Below are 20,488 nucleotides of genomic sequence, written 5' to 3' on the forward strand. Positions count from 1 at the left end.
GGCCGCAGGCCTCAGGAATTGATTCCTTCAGAGGGAGGCAGTGACGTCCTGAGAACCCCCACCTTGCCCTTACCAGCCTCTCCTGCTTGTCTTCCCTCCCTGGGCCTCCCTCTCTGCCCCCCAACTCTGACCCCCACCTCTTGCCATTCAACTAGGAATGAGAAAAGATGATCCGAGTCCCGCCCCTCACCCCAACACACACACACACACACACACACACACACGGTCTCTAGTGACCCCCATGACTCCATCGACAAGTTGTGCAACTGGTTCACATCTAGCCAAGATCATCTTCCCCAATTCTGCCTCCTCCAGCTGCAGCGCAGGGTCGGCTGTCCCGGCCTCGGGGGGGCAGGCTGAGCAGTGAGAAGCCCCCGGGGTCTCTGGAAACACAGACGTGGACAAAGCAGGACGGTCCTCAAGCCACTTTCCCACCTGTCTCGGGGACAGCCTCGCCCAAACGCAGCCCTCTGGCTGCTGTCTGTTCCCTCAGTCATCTGATTCATCCTGACACTACCCACACACTCCACACTCCATCCTAGTGGCCCCTTCCCAGGGACGCAGCCCCGGGGACTGGCCGGTCCCCATGCAGCCCCCTGATGCATCAGACTGAGAAAACTGCGAGGGAAGCACAGGGAGAGAGTTCGCGGAGAAAAGGTGCCCCAAATAGCGGCATCCACACCCTGACTCCGGGGCAGGTCCAAGCCCGCCCCCTTCCCACAGCCCACCACTGGCTGTGTTCGCCCATGACGCAAAGGGAACCCCGCAAGTGATGGGGATTCTGAGGCCTGTGCAAGCCTGGAGGATCTCTTCTCCCTTCAGACTCCTGGGAGGAGGCCGCCGTACCAAGCTCACCCTCTACCGCCTAAGATTCTCACAGATGTTAGAACCGTGCTACCTTTGCTCCTGTTCGCTTCTAACCCGAGTACGTCACGGGGAGCGTGCCAGGCTCTGCCGTGCGGGCGAGATCCTCTCGGTAGCTCGCCGGGCTCTCCGAGAGGGGCGGAGGAATCGAACTCGGGTCGCCCATGTTGGCTGCGTGCAAGGCAAACGCCCTACCGCTGTGCTATCGCTCCAGCCCGTGACGTACTCGATATGCCAAACACAGTAACAACAAAGTCTTCAAGGGAGACGTTACTGGGCCCGCTCGAGCAAATCGATGAACAACGGGAGGACCGTGATACCGTGATACCGTTTCTAACCCAGACCGGCTGTTCTGAAGTCACACACACACACACACACACACACACACACACACACACACACACATACACCTTGGTAAACAAACCCATGTGTGGAGGCAGATAACAGAAGTGGATTTTTGTGGAAAAAGAAATCCAGCGGGCAGGAAGTTCTACCACATCCCGCTGTGACACTGAGCTCGCGCTGCATGCAGAGGGCACAACAGCTTGGGACAGGACCAATACAAGTCACGTGACATGAGACGGCCAGAAAGGGGGGGACGTCCCCCGCTTCTCCCCACCACCCGACATAGTTAGACCATGGCTCGTCCCAAGTAACACCCATTTGGCCTCCCTTGCTCCCTAGCTCTTCGTTCTGCTCCTCTGGCTCACGCCGGACCACCCCCAGCTTCTCCTCCAAACACTCACTGTGCCCTCGTCCCCAGAGAGGCCTGTCTTGGCCCCGCAGAAGGGCAAGAAGCTAATCTGATCTCTCCAAGATTCTGACGTTGCTGTCAACTTAAAAATCAACACTGGCTTCCAAGTGATGGTACAGCGGGGAGGGCACTTGCCATGCACACGATCAGGCTGGGTTTGATCCCCAGCATCCCATACAGTCCCCTGAGCCCACTAGGAGTGACCCCTGAATGCAGAGCCATGAGTAAGCCCTGAGCACCACCAGGTGTGACCCCAAAACAAAACATTATCCATCAACACTGACGAAAGCAGCCCTGGGAGGTCCAACTCTGGCTGAAACCTCTCCCGTCCCCACATCTGGCTTCCGGGGGTTAAGCTGTGGTCCATGGGATCAACTCAGCCACACAGTTTGGAGTGGAATCACAGTTTGGAGTGGCCCGTGGAATCAACCCAGACACACAGTTTGGAGTTCCTTCCATTTTGAAGGGAACTACCAGAAATTAAGGTGGGCATCCTAGGACTTTGGAGTGGATTTTGAATTGGGGAGACTAGCCCTGGCGCTACAAGTAGGCAGGGGAAATGGTACATAGTGACACATCCAGGCAAGGTCAAGACGGTCATTTACTAATGAGTCCAATGACCAAAGACCTCTAGGGTGATTCCAACATGAAAAGCGGGGTCTGCAGAGGGACACTTGACTAGCACAGGAGGGCGTCTTTTCTCTCTCTTCAGGGTCCCAAGGGGCCACTGGGGGAAAGATGAAATACATGTGATCGGGGCCAGAACAATAGCACAATGGGGAGGGCATTTGCCTGGCATGCAGCCGACCTGGGTTAGATTCCCAGCATCCAATATGATCCCCTTATTACCGCAAGGAGTAATTCCTGAGTGCAAAGCCAGGAGTAACCCCTAAGCATCTCTGTGTGTGACCCAAAAGGCAAAAAAAAAAACAAAGAAGAAGAAGAAACACACGTGATTGTTTTTTTCTGACCACAATCTTGGGGACTTGGCAGTGAAGTGGGGAGCGAGTGAGGAGTAGAGGTGTGAGAGGTCTGAGCAGAGTGGAGCAGGGAGGAACAGGGTGTTGCAGAATTAAGGGCATTTCTGGGCTTGTTCAACTGATCATTTTCATGGACACGTTCATGCAAAAAACAGGGCCAATACCCCAGGAATTCTCCAAAGGGAGCTATATTGGATTCAGACTTTGCATCCAGAATAGGACATCACCAGGAACCCAAACAAGGGTGGAGTGAAACTCAAGGCTATGTGGCAGAAAGTGCTGGAAACTGTCGCCTGAGGGCCAGGAGGGAACTCAGTGTGAGAACTCTTGCCTCACAAGAGCCAGGCCCTGGGTTTGATTCTAGGCGTCACACAAAAAATTACTAAAACGCTGCATGGTCTCTTGACTCTTGATCCTACACCCCATCCGCAAGATGCTTTATTCCATTGTTGAATGTTTAGCTGACTGTGGTTGACCTGCCTGTCAGTTGTTCTAGATAATGCATCTTGGTTGCTCTACTTTTCTGCTATGGTAGAATAAAGATGCATTAAAGACAGGGAAAGTGAGGCATCATTGCAGGGAAATGACACGTTTCCTGGCTGCCATCTGCAGGGAAATTTGGTGATGGTCTCCCATCAACCAGAAGCTCAAGCTTCTTTGGGTGCTCCATGGGCACAGGTGGAGATGAGATGTTTGGGTGATAACACGTCCTCCTCCTCCTCCCTCAGTCAGGCTCAGCAAAATTAAAGCATCCTTCTTCATGAGGCTTTCGGCCACTGCCACGATCCACAGAGGAAGAAGCTGACTGGAGAAGGATCGTGTCCCCTGAATCTGGGACTGAGGAAGGAGGTTGAATAGGAGGCACTAGGGCAGGCTGCCTGGCCAAGGGGCCCCCAGGAAGTCGGGGGACCATGGGAGGTTGGGCTAGGAAGGCAGACCCGAAGTGCTGGGAGCTGCCTGCATCGGCTGCCACATCCTTGCTGTCCTCTGCATCCTGTCCTCGGGCGCTGAGTCCCTTTCTACTCATCCTCCCAGAAATTACACTAACTCCAGGGATCCAACTTCTTCCTTCCTTCCTTCCTTCCTTCCTTCCTTCCTTCCTTCCTTCCTTCCTTTTCCTTGTTTTTTAAAAAAATTTTATGAGGTAGTTCACAATATTTGATTACAATTAATATTCGAACACCAATCCCACCATCATTACACCTTCCCACCACTGAATTTCAGACGTTTCTATCCCAAACCTTAATCCCTGTCCCAAAACGAACCAAAATAATGTATTTTGTATTGTTTGTTATGAAAAACTACTGAATATGCTACAAAAAGAGTATCCTTAAAAGAAAGAGTGTGAAGATTGTTCTATTTCAACCGGGGCCATTAAGACCTTCTATAAGAGATCACTAACATGTTGTTAAAGGCTGAGCCTTATGTATATACATCTGTAAAAAAGAAAATATATATATATATATATATATATATATTTGCTTCCCTCTAAGATTGGTTGCCTGCTACTGTGAACCTCATCAAATGTGGTGCAGTACCCTTGGAGTATGGGTGGGGTGTGTCCTATGAAGTGTCCAGAAATAGGTTCACTCATGGGCAAGGCTCAGTCCGAGCGTGAGGAGAGCTGCCGTGAGCGTGGCAGCAGTTGGGTTCTGGAGGTTTTTGGCTGCCGGGGCTGGGTCCCTTGGGGCGGGGAGGGTTCTCACCTAACCCCCTCTGGGGCACCCCAGTGAATCCGCCTGGCATGGGGTCCAGCGGCATGGTTATGGCGAGCGGCATGTTCTGCTCCCTTCCAGGAGAGAAGGACATGCGATCTGGATGGTGGCCGATGATAGACTGTCTGGTGCCAGACAGAGAGGGGATCCTACTTCGACCAAATCCCTACACCCTGAGTCGGCTTCAGAGAGTCATGCCGAGTTCCCTCCCACAGAGCCAGCAGCCTGCCTGACCTCCACTCGCCTCGCTGAGGGGTTGCCAAAAGCTGACATAGGCAATCCTACTCCCATTCTGTCCCTAACGCCATCCTATCTTGGGGGTCTCGGAGCAGGTGCGAGGGTCTCCCAGGAGTGGCCCCTGAGTACAGAGCCAGAGTCAGCCCTCAGCACCGCCAGCGGTGGCCCAAGACAAAAGAACAGAAGCCAAAACCATCCTGCTTTTCCTGCCCACGGCCTCTCCCCTCTACCTAGGGCTGTTAGCCTCTCCAGCTCATCCTCTTCTCCCCACGCCCCCTGCAGGCTCCTCCTCTCACTCATCTCCCTCCTCTGAAAAGGTTCTTTCCTACTTCCCTCATCTCCACCAGTAACTGTCCAAACTCTTCGCCCAGCCATGGTGGGACGATGGCTTCTGGGACAAGGGCCACAGCACAGGTCTGGCGCAGAGACCTCAGTTCAACCCCTGGTCCCATGTGGTCCTTGACATGTCTAGGTCCTAGTGACCCCCAAATCACCAGGCTAGAGCATCACGGGGCCAGGTCTCAGCAGCAGCACCTAGATCTATGAGAGTATCCAACCATGAGATGCTTGGGAGAACCAGAGTCTCTTTGGGGGGCTTGGGAGACCCCCACCCCAAAAACAAATAGAGAAAGATCCCTTCTGAGAAAAGATCTCTGTGGGGAGGAAATACCAGAATAAATGTGATCGCAGACAATGCTATTGTTCTAGAGAACTGTAGCACTGTCCTCCCGTTGTTCACTGATTTGCTCCAGTGGGCCCAGTAATGTCTCCATTGTGAGACTTGTTGTTACTGTTTTTAGCATATCAAAGACCCCACAGATAGCTTTCCAGGCTTTGTGTGAGGGCAAGATACTGTCAGTAGCTCGCCGGGCTCTCTGAGAGGGGCGAAGGAATCGAACTCGGGTCGGCCGGGTTGGCCATATGCAAGGCAAACGCCCTACCCACTGTGCTATCCCTCCAGCCCTCTAGAGAACTAGATGGAGAAAATCTCCATGACCAGGACAAGAGGAGAAAGCAGGAAAATAATGAGGGGAAAACAGGACAAAGAGTACTGCTTCAGGGTACAACATGGTCTCCGACTTCAAGGTGGAAGGGGTGGCCCTTACCAGGTAAATGGATAAAGGAATCGTGGCACGAGGCTATGATTCAGCCTGGGTAAGAAGAGAAACTGTCACTTCAGTGGCAAAGTGGAGATGATCCTGCAGAGAACACGTGCCCCGTGCCTGCCGCAAATGCCGCACCGCTGTGCTTACATGTGGGACCTGCGGGGTCACTATGGTCACAGCTATGGTGGCAGCCTGCACGAGGTAGGGAATGCTACTCTGGGGTAGGTCTTGGTGGGATGGAGTGAACAGACTCCAGAGTCCCCCCGACAGCCGTGCCTGAATCAGAGCTGCAATGCACACTCCAAATACAGGAAGGGGGGCCGGAGCGATAGTACAGCAGGTAGGGTGTTTGCACCTGGGTTTGATCCCCAGCATCCCATGTGGTCCCCTGAGTACCACAGGGCGTAATTCCTGAGTGCGGAGCCAGGAGTAAGCCCTGAGCATCTCCGGGTGTGACCCCAAAATTTAAAAAGATAGATTAAGGGTAGGGCCAGAGCCAGAGTGCCACAGGAAGGGAGCTTACCTCGGATGCAGCTGACCCAGGTTCAAAACCCGGCACCCCCCAAGAACAAAAAATTGTAAATCTACAACTGTACCTCATGGTGTTTCACTAATTAAAAAAAAGGGAAAAAAAACCCGGCACCCTATATGGTTCCCAGCGCTCCCCAGGAGTGATCTCTGGGTACAGAGCCAGAGTCAGCCCTCAGCACCACCAGCTATGGCCCAAAGACAAAAGACAAAAGACATTAACAGGGTCGATTTCCTGTTACATGTGCTCACGTTGGAAAATCCTCATAACCAACCTGTTTCCAGTCTATTTGAGTGTTATCAGTATGCTATGGGGTCATGGGTGTATGGATATTATCAAGTCCCTAAAATGCAGATATTAAGGACAAGTCAATTTTTTTTCTTTATTGCAACAAAATCTGTTTGAATGAGCACAGGGGTCAGGGAGATGGCTCAGCTGGGAGGGCCACATGCCAGGCTTCTGTGAGGGACCCAAGTTTGAATCTCAACACTCCACGGTCCCCTAGCACTTGATGTGGTCCCTGGAGCCCAGCACTCCTGGATCTGAGCATTTGATACCCTGGCTCAGCTCTGACATCCAGGCTGGTTGTTGGAAGTGGCCCTGCACCCCTAGAACACTGTTTGTGGGGTCAAATAAGTAATTTTAAAAAATCAAGGGCAAGAGTGATAGAGAGGAGAGGACAGTGGTTAGGGTGCTTGCCTTGCACATGGCTGACCCAGCTTCAATTCCCGGCGTCCCATGTGGTCCCCTGAGCACAGTCAGGAGAGAGTCAGGAGTAAAGAGTCAGGAGTAAACCCTGAGCACCACTGGGTGTAACCCCCCCAAAAACAAAAAACATACATAAATAGTGAGATTTGAGTCACAGCCGGCCATGCTCGGGGCTACTCCCAGCTTGGTGCTCAGGGGACCATACAGACATCAAATGTAGGCCTCCAGCTCGCAAAACACACTCTCGGCCCTTTGGAACACCTCCCCATCTGAATAGAAGAAAAGTATCACTGAGTTCTAGAAAGGAGCTTCCAAGTGCCTGACCACTATCCACCCTCATGAATGATCTCATTCTTCATATGGTGTATTTAGAGACAAAACAGAAATACGTCAACGTTTCTAATGGGAAACGTTTTTTTTAATTCATTTTTTATTGAATCACCAAGGCTGGAGCGATAGCACCGCGGGTAAGGCGTTTGCCTTGCAAGCAGACAATATGGCCGACCCGAGTTCGATTCCTCCGCCCCTCTCGGAGAGCCCGGCAAGCTACCGAGAATATCTCACCCGCACGGCAGAGCCTGGCAAGCTCCCCGTGACGTATTCGATATGCCAGACACAGTAACAACAAAGTCTCCAATGGAGACGTTACTGGGCCCGCTCGAGCAAATCGACGATCAACGGGAGGGCCTTTACCTTTTTTACCTTTACCACCATGAGATACAGTTACAAAGCTTTCACAACTGAGTTTCAGTCATACATTATCAAACGCCATTCCTCCACCAGTGAACATTTTCCAGCACCAATGTCCCCAGTGTCCTCCTACCCCCACCCCACTCCACCTCCTGCCTCTGTGGCAGACAATTTCCTTCTTACTCTCTCTAGCTCTACTTCTGAACATTAAGTAAAGTAAGTAAGTAAAGGCCCTCCCGTTGTTCATCGATTTGCTCGAGCGGGCCCAGTAACGTCTCCATTGGAGACTTTGTTGTTACTGTGTTTGGCATGTCGAATACGTCTTCCCATTATATAAGGGCTGGAGCGATAGCACAGCAGTAGGGCGTTTGCCTTGCACGCAGCCAACATGGCCGACCCGAGTTCGATTCCTCCGCCCCTCTCGGAGAGCCCGGCAAGCTACCGAGAGTATCTCGCCCGCACGGCAGAGCCTGGCAAGCTCCCCGTGACGTATTCGATATGCCAGACACAGTAACAACAAAGTCTCCAATGGAGACATTACTGGGCCCGCTCGAGCAAATCAAACTTCTGAACATTATGGTTTGCAAATACAGATACAGAGAGACCATCATGTTTGGTCCTTTATCTACTTTCAGCACACATGTCCCGTTCTGAGCAATCCCTTCAACATCATTGACTTAGTGATCCCTTCTCTATCCCAGCTGCCTTCTCCCCCAGCTCATGAGGCAGGCTTCCAACCATGGAACAGTCCTCCTTGCCCTGGTCTCTATTGTCCTCGGGTTTTAGTCTCATCTTATGGGGAAACTGTTTTAAATGCAGAGTCAGTGTCTCAGCCAGCTGGACTTAATGTGACAAGATGAAACAAAACTGGTTTTCAGATGTGCAAAGAAAAAGATTCACACCTCTCTAAATGAAGTGTCTGGGATGAGTGCTGAGCCAGTATTTCCAGGGTCTGTGACAGCTCTAAACAGTCAGGTCTGGTCCAAGCAAAATTCCAAAGCTCTTTCTACCACGTGGCAAGCAAAATGATGAAGAGAATTCTCTGCTACAGCTAAAGAAGTTGGAGTACCTTTTATAGAGGACCACGTTGCAGAAACGTTCTCTCTCTAGAGTAGGCTAGACTTCGCTTCTTTGAAGCACGTGACGCATTTCAGAGCCACAAGAGACAGCCTCGGTTTCCCCACTCTTCGTTCAATACTACACTCAGTCTTCAGGTGATATTGACATACTCTTCCTGTTGCTTTAAACTTCTGCCCAAATCATGGCCACACAGGTTCTGCAAATGCTCCCAGGCCTCTGATGTGGGATTGCTTCCTGGGTGCTTACAGGTGAAGGGTCCCAGCCCTAGACGGAATTTCCAAGCTATAATTCCAGCACAGAGGTTACAGGGCTGTGATAAAGTGGGGACTCCTGGGTTCAGAAAGATAATACAAGATAATGCATGCCCTCCGGTTCAATCTCTGACACTACATATGGTTCTTTGAGCCTCCAGGAGTAACCCCTGGCACCAAGCCAGGAGTAAACCCTGAGCACATCTGGATGTGACACCAAAAAAAAATTTTTAATGGGAAATTGGAATCAGTGAGAGAGTACAGCAGGTAAGGCACTTCCCCTGCACACAATCAGTCAGGATTTGATCCCCAGCACCATATACGTCCCAGGAGTAAATTTTGAGCATCACCAGGTGGGGCCCACAAAACAAAAAAATAGTGGCTACCCAGCAATGGCAAAATAACATCTGGCAACTGTCCTTGAATACAAAGGAGCATCACAGGAGAGCAATCAAGTCTCAAGCGAAAGGTTTCAAGGAGGGTCTGCGTTGATTCTTTCTTCAGCTTTGCAGACATTACAGGACAGGACAGTTGGAGAGCACCTAGCCCATGGGCTGGAAAGACAAAGGCCACGATTAGTGTGCAGTGTCCAGTGCCCGGCTTTGCTTTACTGCTGGCTGTGACATGGTCACCGGAAGGGGACTTAACCTCCATCATACCATAGCAGAAGCCTTTGGGGACCTGCTGCCATTTCCATTTCACTCTGACTGTGCGGGGGCTTTTTCAGCCTGATTTCATAGAAGCATTTCCTGAGTCTTTTTATTTTCCTTTTCCAGAATGCCAGCTTTGCTCTGTCCTGGTTAGACGACTTATTCCCACCAATTTTCATATACTCTTACTAGCTGTCGTCCCCCGGTGTGGAATTATAATCTTCCCAACCCTGAAAAGGCCTCTTTCCCCTGCAAAACAAATCATAAACTCTCTCACACAGAAGTAGGACCTGTTGGAAATTCACGATTAGACACATGGATCTCTGCAGTCGGGCAAATAATGCCCCCCCCAAAAATGGTCCAACTCGTAACCCCCAGAAACTGTGAATAAGCTTCCATCTGTGCTAGAACAACTGTAATGCAACTGCTTAGCAGTGGTCACTAGAAAGCGGGAAGGGCAAGAACACAGCCCCCACAAGGGCCAGCTTTGCCCAGCAAAACAAATTCCATACTTCTTTTTGTTGTTGCTGCTGTTCGTTTTATTTTGTTTTGGGACCACACCCAGCAGTGCTCAGGGCTTATTCCTGGCTCTACGCTCAGGGACCAAGAGTGTCTCACGGCCCCTCTTGGGTGTGCTCTGGGGATTATATAGGCTGCCAGGGATCAAACGCAGATTGGGTTGGCCAAAGGCAAGTCAAAGGCTTTACCTATTGTACTATGACTCTTGTCCCCCAAATTCCATACTCTGGCCACCTACCCACCCCCACCATACAAGGGGAAAAATGTGTTCTAAGACATATCAGCTTACAATTTTTTGCTATTGTTGTTTTGGGGTCATGCCTGACATGCTCACATACGTGAACTATAAACACAATGAATTAGCTACACAAAATAACTCTTAGACTCTATGAAAAAAAATATATGTCGTGCAACACCCAATAAGAGAGAGAGAACAAAAGAGAATGCCCTGCCATAGAGGCAGGGTGGGATTGGGGGGTGGGGGGTGGGAGGGATACTGGGATCCGTAGTGGTGGGAAATGGGCACCAGTGGAGGGATGGGTATTTGATCATTGTATAATTGAAACCCAAGCACAAAAATGTGTAAGTCTGCAACTGTACCTCATGATGTCTCACTATTAAAAAGATTTTTAATAAATATATATATATATATGTGGTGACTTCCAGAAGGAAGGGGGGGGGTGGGGGAGGGAAGTAGTAGGTAGGGAGGTCTTTGGGGGCTTGGGGGACCTTTTGGATGGTGGGTGTAGCCAAAGATCTCACACACAGAGGCCTGACATTGCACTACGAAAATTTCATTGTCGTTGTAAACCAATAATAAATCAATAAAAATCTCTTTTGCCAAGTCAGTTGGGTATTGGAGCAAGAGTAAGAAAATAATTCAAAGAAAGAAAATAGTTGAGATACAATTTAATGTATCCATGAAAGCTTCACACATATTAAAGAGCTTTTGTGGCTGGGGCTGGAGCGATAGCACAGCGGTAGGGCGTTCGCCTTACAAGCGGCCAACATGGCCGACCCGAGTTCGATTCCTCCGCCCCTCTCGGAGAGCCCGGCAAGCTACCGAGAGTATTCGATATGCCAGACACAGTAACAACAAAGTCTCCAATGGAGACGTTACTGGGCCCGCTCGAGCAAATCGATGAACAACGGGAGGGCCTTTACTTTACTTACTTTAGTGAGAGAAAAATGGTACGTGCGTATACCCATCTAAAACGTCTTGCATCCCCATATTACTCTGTTTCCAAAAGCATAATCTAGGTATAGCCAGGAATTAAGCATCAGAAATAAAACTATAAAATTCTTAGTTTGCGTGGAGGGGCTGGAGAGATAGGACACTGGGCCTTGCACATGTCACCCCATACTGTCCCGAGTCCCACCAGGAAAGATCCTGAAGCAATGCTGGGTGTGGTCCTAAAACCCAAAGGAAAAGAAATAATGGAAACCACAGATACCATAAGGAAAGAAATTGGAATACTGAGAAAATAAACTTTTTAAATGTTTCTGTGTGTCTGCAATTGTTTGTCCATTGCAGCACTCTTTACAATAGCCAGAATCTGGAAAAAACCTGAGTGCCCGAGAACAGATGACTGGTTAAAGAAACTTTGGTACATTTACACAGTGGAGTACTATGTAGCTGTTAGAAAAGATGAAGTCATGAAATTTACATACAAGTGGTACTACATGGAAAGTATCATGTTAAGCGAAATGAGTCAGAAAGAGAGGGATACACACAGAAAGATTGCTTTCATCTGGGGAACATAAAGCAACAAAACGGGAGACTAACACCCAGGAATGGCTGAGATTAGTACCAGGAATTTTGCTCCACGACTTGAAGGCCAGCCACACGCTCTAGGTGAAAAGGAAGCTCAGATAGAGAAGAGAGCACCAAATGAAGGGTGTTGTGAGACCCTCCCAGGGTGGGAGAAGCATGCTAAAAGTAGTCTATAGACCAAACATGATTGCCACTCAAGGCCTCTCTTGCAAAACACAGGACCCAAAAGAAGAGAGAGAGAACAAGGGGGAATGCCCTGCCACAGAGGCAGGGTGGGACGGGGTGGGGGGGGAAATGGGGGGGGATACTGGGACCCGTGGTGGTGGAGGAGGGCACAGGTGGAGGGACGGGGCCTTGATCATTGTATAACTAAAACCCAAGCACAAAAGTTTATAAGTCTATAACTGTACCTCATGGTGTTTCACTAATAAAAAATAAATAAATAAATAAATTTTAAAAATTAAAAAAAAATGTTTCCATGTGTTAATAGGTATCACAAGAAGGTTAGAACCTAATGTGAATATCGTGTTGGGAGGGAGGGGGGTGCGGGGATGGGGATATTTGCAATAAATAAGGAGATGAAGGATTAATATCCAGATCATACAGAGAGTTTCAAACAAATGCATACAATAACAACAACCAAGACTTTTATTAAATAGGGTAAAGGTTTTAAAAAGGCCTTTCAAAGAAGAGAAAATACAAATAGCCAATTGAGACTTAAAACTGATGACAAAACTCAGGAATAAACAGGAAATCCCAAATTCAAACAACGCTTGATATATTTTTATCCATCGTGTTGGCACAAATCTTAAGCAGGAAAATCCAGGGCTGGGCGGGGGGAGTATGGAAAAGTGTTCTCATGGGCTTTTTCTTAGGATGACAAATTAGAAATGCCATTTGTACCCAAAGCAAAATACACGGCCCCTGCCCCCAGCATTCCTGGGAAGCCGTGTCAGTGAGAGACATGCCCACGTGTGCCCGCGGAAGCCTGGCCCTGGCAGCGCAGCTCAGAATAGGAAAAATAGGGAGGAAAAACACATTTCCAACAACGAGAAATATTTTGTGGAAGGGGAATGTAAATGGTCCGGTTTGTAGATCAAATGTTTCATGAAGATGCTGGGACAGGCGGTCAAAATACCTTCATGGCAAACAGAGATGCAGCACGTGAAATATAGATGATGGATTTTTAGTTATGAGTGAGAGGGGCATCCAGAAAGGGAAGGGGAGTTGTGCGGGCTTTCTCTGGCCAACTCTGTCTAACCTGAGCGTGTGTTTCATTTTTAAGGTCTGAAACAGCAGCAGGACCTACCCAGTGTAAAAATTCCTGACGATTCTCAGGCCTGAAGGAAAGGCTTTCTACTCTCAGAGGGAGAACAATTTTAAAAATAATAATCAATGCGAAGGGGAGGGGGAAGAAAAGAAGAGAAAGAAAAATCCTTTCAGTTATTCCCACAAGCCATTTCTCACACCAATTTATTGCCCAAAATACTCAGTATCTAAGGGAGTATAAATAATTCTCGAAGCAAGCATTTATTTGAAAGTGATTCTTAACTGGTAATGCCGTGCAATGCACTGCAAGGCAAAAACTCCTGGGAAAATGACTTTTCTCTCCCTCTCTCTTAAGCACACACACAAAAGTAGATGAGCTTTGCATGACAAAAATTCAGTAATCCCACAGAAAGTTCCATCATCAAAACTGAGAAATAGCTAAAATAATAGCGAAAAACAGAACCTCCCCTGAAAGAATTTAAGTATGGGAATTATCGGTCAAAACTTATTGACTAGTTCTGCTTCCTGTGACCTAAGAAAGCAGACAGAGTTGACAATTGTGTCTGACAAATAAGAAACTATAAAAAACAAGACCAAGATGACTTTGACAATACCAAACATTTTTTTATTTATTTATTTTTTAATTTTTATTAGTGAAACACCATGAGGTACAGTTCTAGATTTACAAATTTTTGTGCTTGGGTTTCGATTACACAATGATCAAATACCCATCCCTCCACCGGTGCCCATTTTCCACCACCATGGATAATATCCCTCCCACCCCCATCCCCCTCATCCCACCCTGCCTCTGTGGCAGGGCACTCCCTTTTGTTCTCTCTCTCCTTTTGGGTGTTGTGGTCTGCAAAAGAGGCATTGAGTGGCAAACATGTTCAGTCCATAGTCTACTTTCAATATGCATCTCCCCTCCTGGGAGGATCCTCCAAACACCCTTTATTTACAAAACATTTTTTCATGAAAAAAATCACGATTAGCATTTCATACTCAGTTAATAGATTTAACATCAGATAGCGCTAACCCAAAGACAAGATAATTCCTTTTAGAGGACAGGCTAAAAAAAGTTGTTCTGGAGGAGACAGTGTACAAAAGATATGGAAAAGTGAACCAGTTAATAAGGAAGGTGACTGGAACAGAAGAGGTATCACTTGTACGTGGCATGTAGAATAACTGGATGAGAGAATGCAATGTTTGAAAGGGAAGATGCCCCAGATCAACCTTGACCCCAGAGTATAGGGGGGGGAAGGAAAGAAAGAGTGGAGGGAGGGGAGAAGAGACAAACGAGAAGCGCTAGGGGGCAGGTCAGGGGTCAAGATACTAAAGGTGGTGTTACAGAACGACAGAGCCGACTATCCGAACCACAGACTCAAAGCACTGAAACCAAGAGACCCAAACTTCAACTATAAATGACTTTGTAAATCACAGTGCTTTAATAAGATCTTTTTTCAAATCAGAGACACATAAGCGTGGGACTGGGGTTATATAAACAAGCCCCGGGTTCAAACCCCAGCACCAAGTGGTCCCCAAAACACTGTGAGCAAAATGGCAGCCATTGAACTGAGGCTCGATTGGCTGGGCTCAATGTGTGCCTGAAGCACTGCACCCTGTTTCTGTGTGGCCACTCAATTGGTGGTGTCGAAGGACCTGCAAGGCCCTCCCTAGCGAACCACACTGAACTACCCTCCCATGTGCACCTGCCCACATAACAGCACACAGAGATGAGCAGAGGGATGCTCCAGACAGGCTTTTTAGCATGCCCCGCCAGTATCCTGCCTCCCAGACCATCTCCTGTAGAAAGGACCCCAGAGTCTATCCAAGTTGCTTTTCGCTCTGAGTCAGTCCAGTCTTCGCCCCAGAGAACCCCAAAGCACTGCTCCAGGGGCCCTAATAGAATAAAGTCTCTCCCCACCCCCCACCTTCCCCCAGGTCCTTCTTTTCTCCCTGTCCTTTTTTTAATTGTTATTTGTTATTGAAGGGACATTTGAGTATTTGAGTCTTCTCTTACACTCTTTTATTGATTGACAGCACTGAAACACAGTTTCTCCTGCTGAACTTGGAAGTTCGATACTGAGCCCAAGGCTGACTCTCACCAAGGATGGATGACCTAGAACTGCATCATAAGAAGCAAAATCTGACACCCACCATATTGCCAGCAGAGAAGCAGTACAGCCTATCTCAAAAGGAACATGATGTGGTTGAACCTTCCCTCTGGAACCAACCTTGCAACCTGGGCTGAGAACTCTGGGCCTTCCAGGAATGGGGGCAGTGGATTTCCCTTTCTGTCTGAAAGCATGACAGCGTACAGCAACCAACCCCCTCCTACACAGGAATGCCCAGCTCCACAACTGAACCTCATCAAGCTGCCAAGCCACCAAATTGTTCCTGCACCACAGCCCCTGGACCACGCAGCCACACACACGGCCATGCAGCTCCTCCAAATTCCATAGTGCTGCCAGCCCAGTAGGGTCACAGCAAACCTGATGGGAAAGTTTCATAGAAGACCACCGGGTTCAGTGAGCCGAAACAATAACACAGAAGATTCAACTTGCACTGACCCACCGAGGAATTCTTCAATGACTTCAGTAACACCACTGTGAGACATAGCAATGATCACAAGTTGGCTTTTATTGGTCTAAGATTTCATCATTCCATTTGTCTTTGTGTTGTAGCAAACAATATGAAGTAAATTTGTTTTGCCTGCTAAGGGGGGCAGCCGGGGGGTGGGAGTGGGAAACTGGGAACACTGGTGGAGGGAAGGGCACCCTGAGGTGGGGTTGCGGTGGGAACACTGAATGCCTGAAACAACTGCATTGTGAGCAACTTAGTAAATCATGGTGTTATATATAATAAAATGGTAACAATATTAAAAAGAAGAAAAAACAACTTTATAATGGAGGTGATTTCAGGGACAACTTTAAATATGTAAATCCCTCAGAAAGTGAAAGATTCTGCCTTTTGGGATCATGAGATATTTTTCACACTTCAACCTTTGCAAGCAAAGTGGGGAAAGAAGACATAAATTAGTGATGCAATTTGCATCTTGATCCATGCATCGCTTAGGGGTCCCATTCTAAAGTTAGTTGCCAGAGTTCAATAGCAGATTTCGTGAAAAGCTGGACACCTTGGGCAAGTCGCTCTCCCTCTCTGTGCTTCAGTTCCTTCTCTGGATAGCAAAACTAGCAAGAGTTGTTAGTCCACATCTTTGCTGCAAAGATAATACATTACATATCAGGACCCTAAAACAGAGCTTGCTCACAAGGAATGTTAAGATGGTGCTTTCCAGCCAATTGTGGGGAATAATATTCTTATATATTAATATGTATTAATATATTTATAAATATATTTAATATAATAATCAAATATATCTATTAGCACACAAGGCCCAACCTTTAACAACATGTTAGTAATCTCTTACACAAGGACTTAACGGCTCCAAGGGGAAATACGACAATCTTCACACACTTTCCTCTAAGGAAACTTTTTTAGATCATTTTTAGCAGATTATTCATGAAAAGCAATACAAAATAAATTATTTAGGTCCTACTTTGGGGGCAGGCTTTAGTGGCTGGGGTGGAAACCTTCGAAATATGATGGTGGGGAGGTGTCATGATGGTGGGATTCATGTTGGAATATTAAATGTAATATTATTGCGAACAACTTTATAAAAATAAAATAATTTTTTTAAAAAATATGGTGCTTTCCATGATCAAAGGAAACATAGTAGGGGACTAATAATGCCCAAAGGCAATAGATACGAAGAGCAGGAGGACTGGTCCTTAGCAGGAAGCTTGGCACTGTGGAACGGGGGAACAGGTCAGGGAGGGGACATGACAACGTGATAGAGGGAAGTGGTCACTCTGGACAAGGACTGGGCACTGGAAGGAGGCAAAGGACATGCATGGCATCCATCAGGAATAGTACTGCAAACCACAGCAGTGAGCAGAAAAAACAGTGCCTCCAGAGAGGCAGGTAGTGGAGGAAACAGGAAATATTAGGAGAGGGAAGAAAACGTGGATGAAGGGACGGGTGTCAGACATCACACACCTGAGACTCAGTCATGAACTACTTTGTTCCTTGGGGATTCAATTAAAAAAGAAATTTCTAATGAATGCATTTGCTTTGGATATTTTAATTATTCTACTGCAGGTAAGAAGAAGTGCTGTTCATCTTCTCATTAATATTTGAATGCAGTGGCATGTAGGGTGAGAGAGAAAATGGAATAGATAGCTCCTAAAATAACATGCTTTCAGTATGCATAGAGTAAAGGCGATTTTGAATGATATAGCAGAACAAAAAGCAGCCAAGACAAGGGTGCTGATCTACAAGAGAAGCTGTCCGCTGGTGACTATCAGACATGGTGGTGAGATTATTCATGGGGAAAGGCTGATGCGGCTTAAGTTGACTCTCACACCAAGTTAAACGACACAGACGCTGCTACAGTCTAAAGAGTGTGGACTGATGATCACTCTGGAGTAAATGAGAACTCTCTAGAGAAGTGAAGCGACCCGGGCAGAGACAAGGCGGAGTCATTCAGAAACGGTTAGATGCTGCTTCTCATGGTGCTGCGTGCACATCTGGGACGTTAGGCATCCAAGATCTTCATAAACAAACTTAGAAAGCTGGGCTAAATGGTTCTTCTGTTCAAAAGAATCGCCCCGAGATTAAAATGTTTCATGTTCATGTCTCGGGGAGGGGCGGGTGGGGAAGGATCGCCAACAAGATACTGAGGCCAGGCTCGGGCTCCCGCCCCTGGCCCCAAGGGCCCACTGAGTCAGCCCGGCTTAGCCATCATCAAGGCGATTCTCATCTTCAACAACCACGGGAAGCCACGGATCTCCAAGTTCTACCAGCCCTACCGTGAAGATACACGACAGCAGATCATCAGGGAGACATTCCATTTGGTATCGAAGAGAGATGAAAATGTTTGCGATTTCCTAGAAGGAGGATTGTTGATCGGAGGATCTGACAACGAACTGATGTATAGACATGGAACATTGTATTTTGTTTTCTGTGTAGATTCTTCTGAAAGTGAACTTCGCATTCTAGACTTAATTCAGATCACTGAATTCTGCTGTGGGAGTGCTGGACAGGTATGACTTCACAATATCCTTGCAGAAATAGTGATGGAGGGAATGGTCTTGGAGACCAATATGAACGAAATTTTCACACAAATCGATACACAAAATAAACTGGAGAAATCTGAGGCTGGCTTAGCAGGAGCTCCAGTCCGTGCCGTATCAGCTGTAAAGATTATGAATCTTCCTGAGATCCTAAGAAATATAAACATTGGTGACATCAGTATTCAAGTGCCAAACCTGCCCTCTTTTAAATAAAAGATTAAAAAGGCCAGGTAAAGTCCAGGGAAACAAGTCACCTAGGTTTACCATGCAGTTGTTTACCAAAACAGAGGAGAGGAGAGTCTTAACTTTTGCTCTTGGATTTAAGTCAAGGTATTGCAGAGAAGTTGTTTAAGTCAGTATGGAAGTTCAATGTTGCTTTTCTTGCTCAGTGGTTTTAAAGAAATTGAGTGGTTTTGGTGTAATTTTTCTTTTTCTTTCTAAACTGCATTTCTCTGCCCATCTAAGGCATGCCTCTGTGTATTGGCTACCACAGTATTTCAAAAAGTGTCTGAGACATTTCTTTAAATTATGTACAACCCAAAATGTTTGGTGTTTTGTATGGATTACAAGTGCCGCATTCCCTAATTCTTTCTGTACTTGTCATAATCGTTAAAGAACCAAGTATGTATTGCATGAAAACATGACCTTTTTCTCTTAGTTGAAATAAACTCCAAGGTAACTGGACTTCAAAAGCAAAAAAAAAAAAAAAAAAAAAAAAAAAGAATCTCCCCAAGTCACTGGCACCCTGGGTTATTTTATTTGGATCTCATAGTTCATCAGTTTCCACTTCCTGCTTCACCCCGGCTTTCGAGGCCGTTGCGGGTGTGTTAAGTGTGTTTATGGCCTCCAGAACTCAATGCACATTTTTCTAATTGAGAAGCTGTATCATTTGGCCTCTTTTTCAAAGAGGATGTTTGTTAATAAAACTGGCATGGTGTGCTGTAATTTTCAGCACTCCTAATGAACTAAATTTGAAACCATAGAGGAAAATCAACAAAATGCTCAACATATCCAGGGGGTTCAAAAGATTTTATTTGCCTTGTAAGCGGGATATAAGTAATCACCCTATCTGCCAAATGGTCCCAGTATTGTTACAACATATCAAAGAGAACATTTCCAATGAACAGAGCCCAAATGAAACAGGATTAGAGATATTATTACAACTCCCTTCTGCCCTAAACTTTTCATTTTTAACTTTCCAAAAGAGAAATTGAAACATGAAAGAAAAACACTTGGATTACAAATCCACTTTCTTTTCCAAACCCCTGATTTAATCATTGAGCTTAACTTGGTGTTGCCCAAGGAGAATAAATTATTGCAGCTCAGTCATTCACACTGAAGACCGATTATATGACTTAACGCTTGTGTTTATCATTTCCTATTGAGATCGAACATGAATTCCCAAAGTTAAATAGAAAAAGTATGTGGCTGATATTATCACCCACAGTGTGACCCACTTGGGTGAACTAAATTCTCAGCCTCAACCAGATCGAAAACAAAAGTGGTGATCAACACTTCGCCTGGTGAAGCTGGATTCTCGGCCCTATAAATCTGGGGGCAGATGGTTTATAAGCAGGAACGCTCAGTGATCACCTCCCACTGTCTTTAAGTTTACTTGTTGATTTGAAATGATTATTATTTGAAATTATTTCCATGATGCATTTAGGACTTCGTCATTCCTCACTTAATCTTTGATAAAGGAACAAAAAATATGAAGAGGAGCAAGGAAAGCCTCTTCAACATGTGGTGCTGGGGAAACTGGACAGCTACATGCAATAAATAAATAAGTAGATAAGTAAATAAAAGAACTCAGATCTCTTTCTAACTGCAAGCACAGAAGTCAGATCAAAACGGATTAAAGACGTCAAGATCATGCCTGAATCCACAAGGCACGTGGAGAAAAACACAGGCAGAGAAGCTAAAACTAAACCACTGACCAAGGGAGTGGAAGCAAAGATAAACAAATAGAACTACCTTAAACTAAGAAGCTTCTGCACCTCAAAAGAAATAGTGGCCAAACCATAAGTTGCTCCCCCTCTCTGCGCTGCAGTTCCTTATCGGGACAGCAAAACTAGCAAGAGTGGTTAAGCCATAGCTTTGCTGCAAAGATAATATCGGGACCCTAAAATAGATCCTAAAATAAAGGAGAGAGAAAGAGTAAGAGGGAAGGTGCCTGCCACAGGGGAGTGGCAGGAGGGATCCTGGGAACACTGGTGGTTGAGAATGG

The 20,488-nt window shown here is 46.9% G+C and overlaps 1 protein-coding gene across 1 annotated transcript; it reads left to right on the top strand.

The window, feature by feature from the left end:
- The first annotated feature begins 5,618 nt into the window (after positions 1 to 5,618).
- On the top strand, positions 5,619 to 18,474 carry LOC130033311 (AP-3 complex subunit sigma-1-like). Its single transcript, XM_056124945.1, has 4 exons — positions 5,619 to 5,659; positions 5,731 to 5,857; positions 17,902 to 18,205; positions 18,281 to 18,474. Exons 1-4 carry the CDS (start codon positions 5,619 to 5,621, stop codon positions 18,472 to 18,474), a joined length of 666 nt encoding a protein of 221 aa, XP_055980920.1.
- The last annotated feature ends 2,014 nt before the right edge of the window (positions 18,475 to 20,488 follow it).

Source organism: Sorex fumeus, unplaced genomic scaffold (genome assembly GCF_029834395.1).
Source record: "Sorex fumeus unplaced genomic scaffold, SorFum_2.1 ptg000053l, whole genome shotgun sequence".
Classification (NCBI taxonomy): Eukaryota; Metazoa; Chordata; class Mammalia; order Eulipotyphla; family Soricidae; genus Sorex; species Sorex fumeus.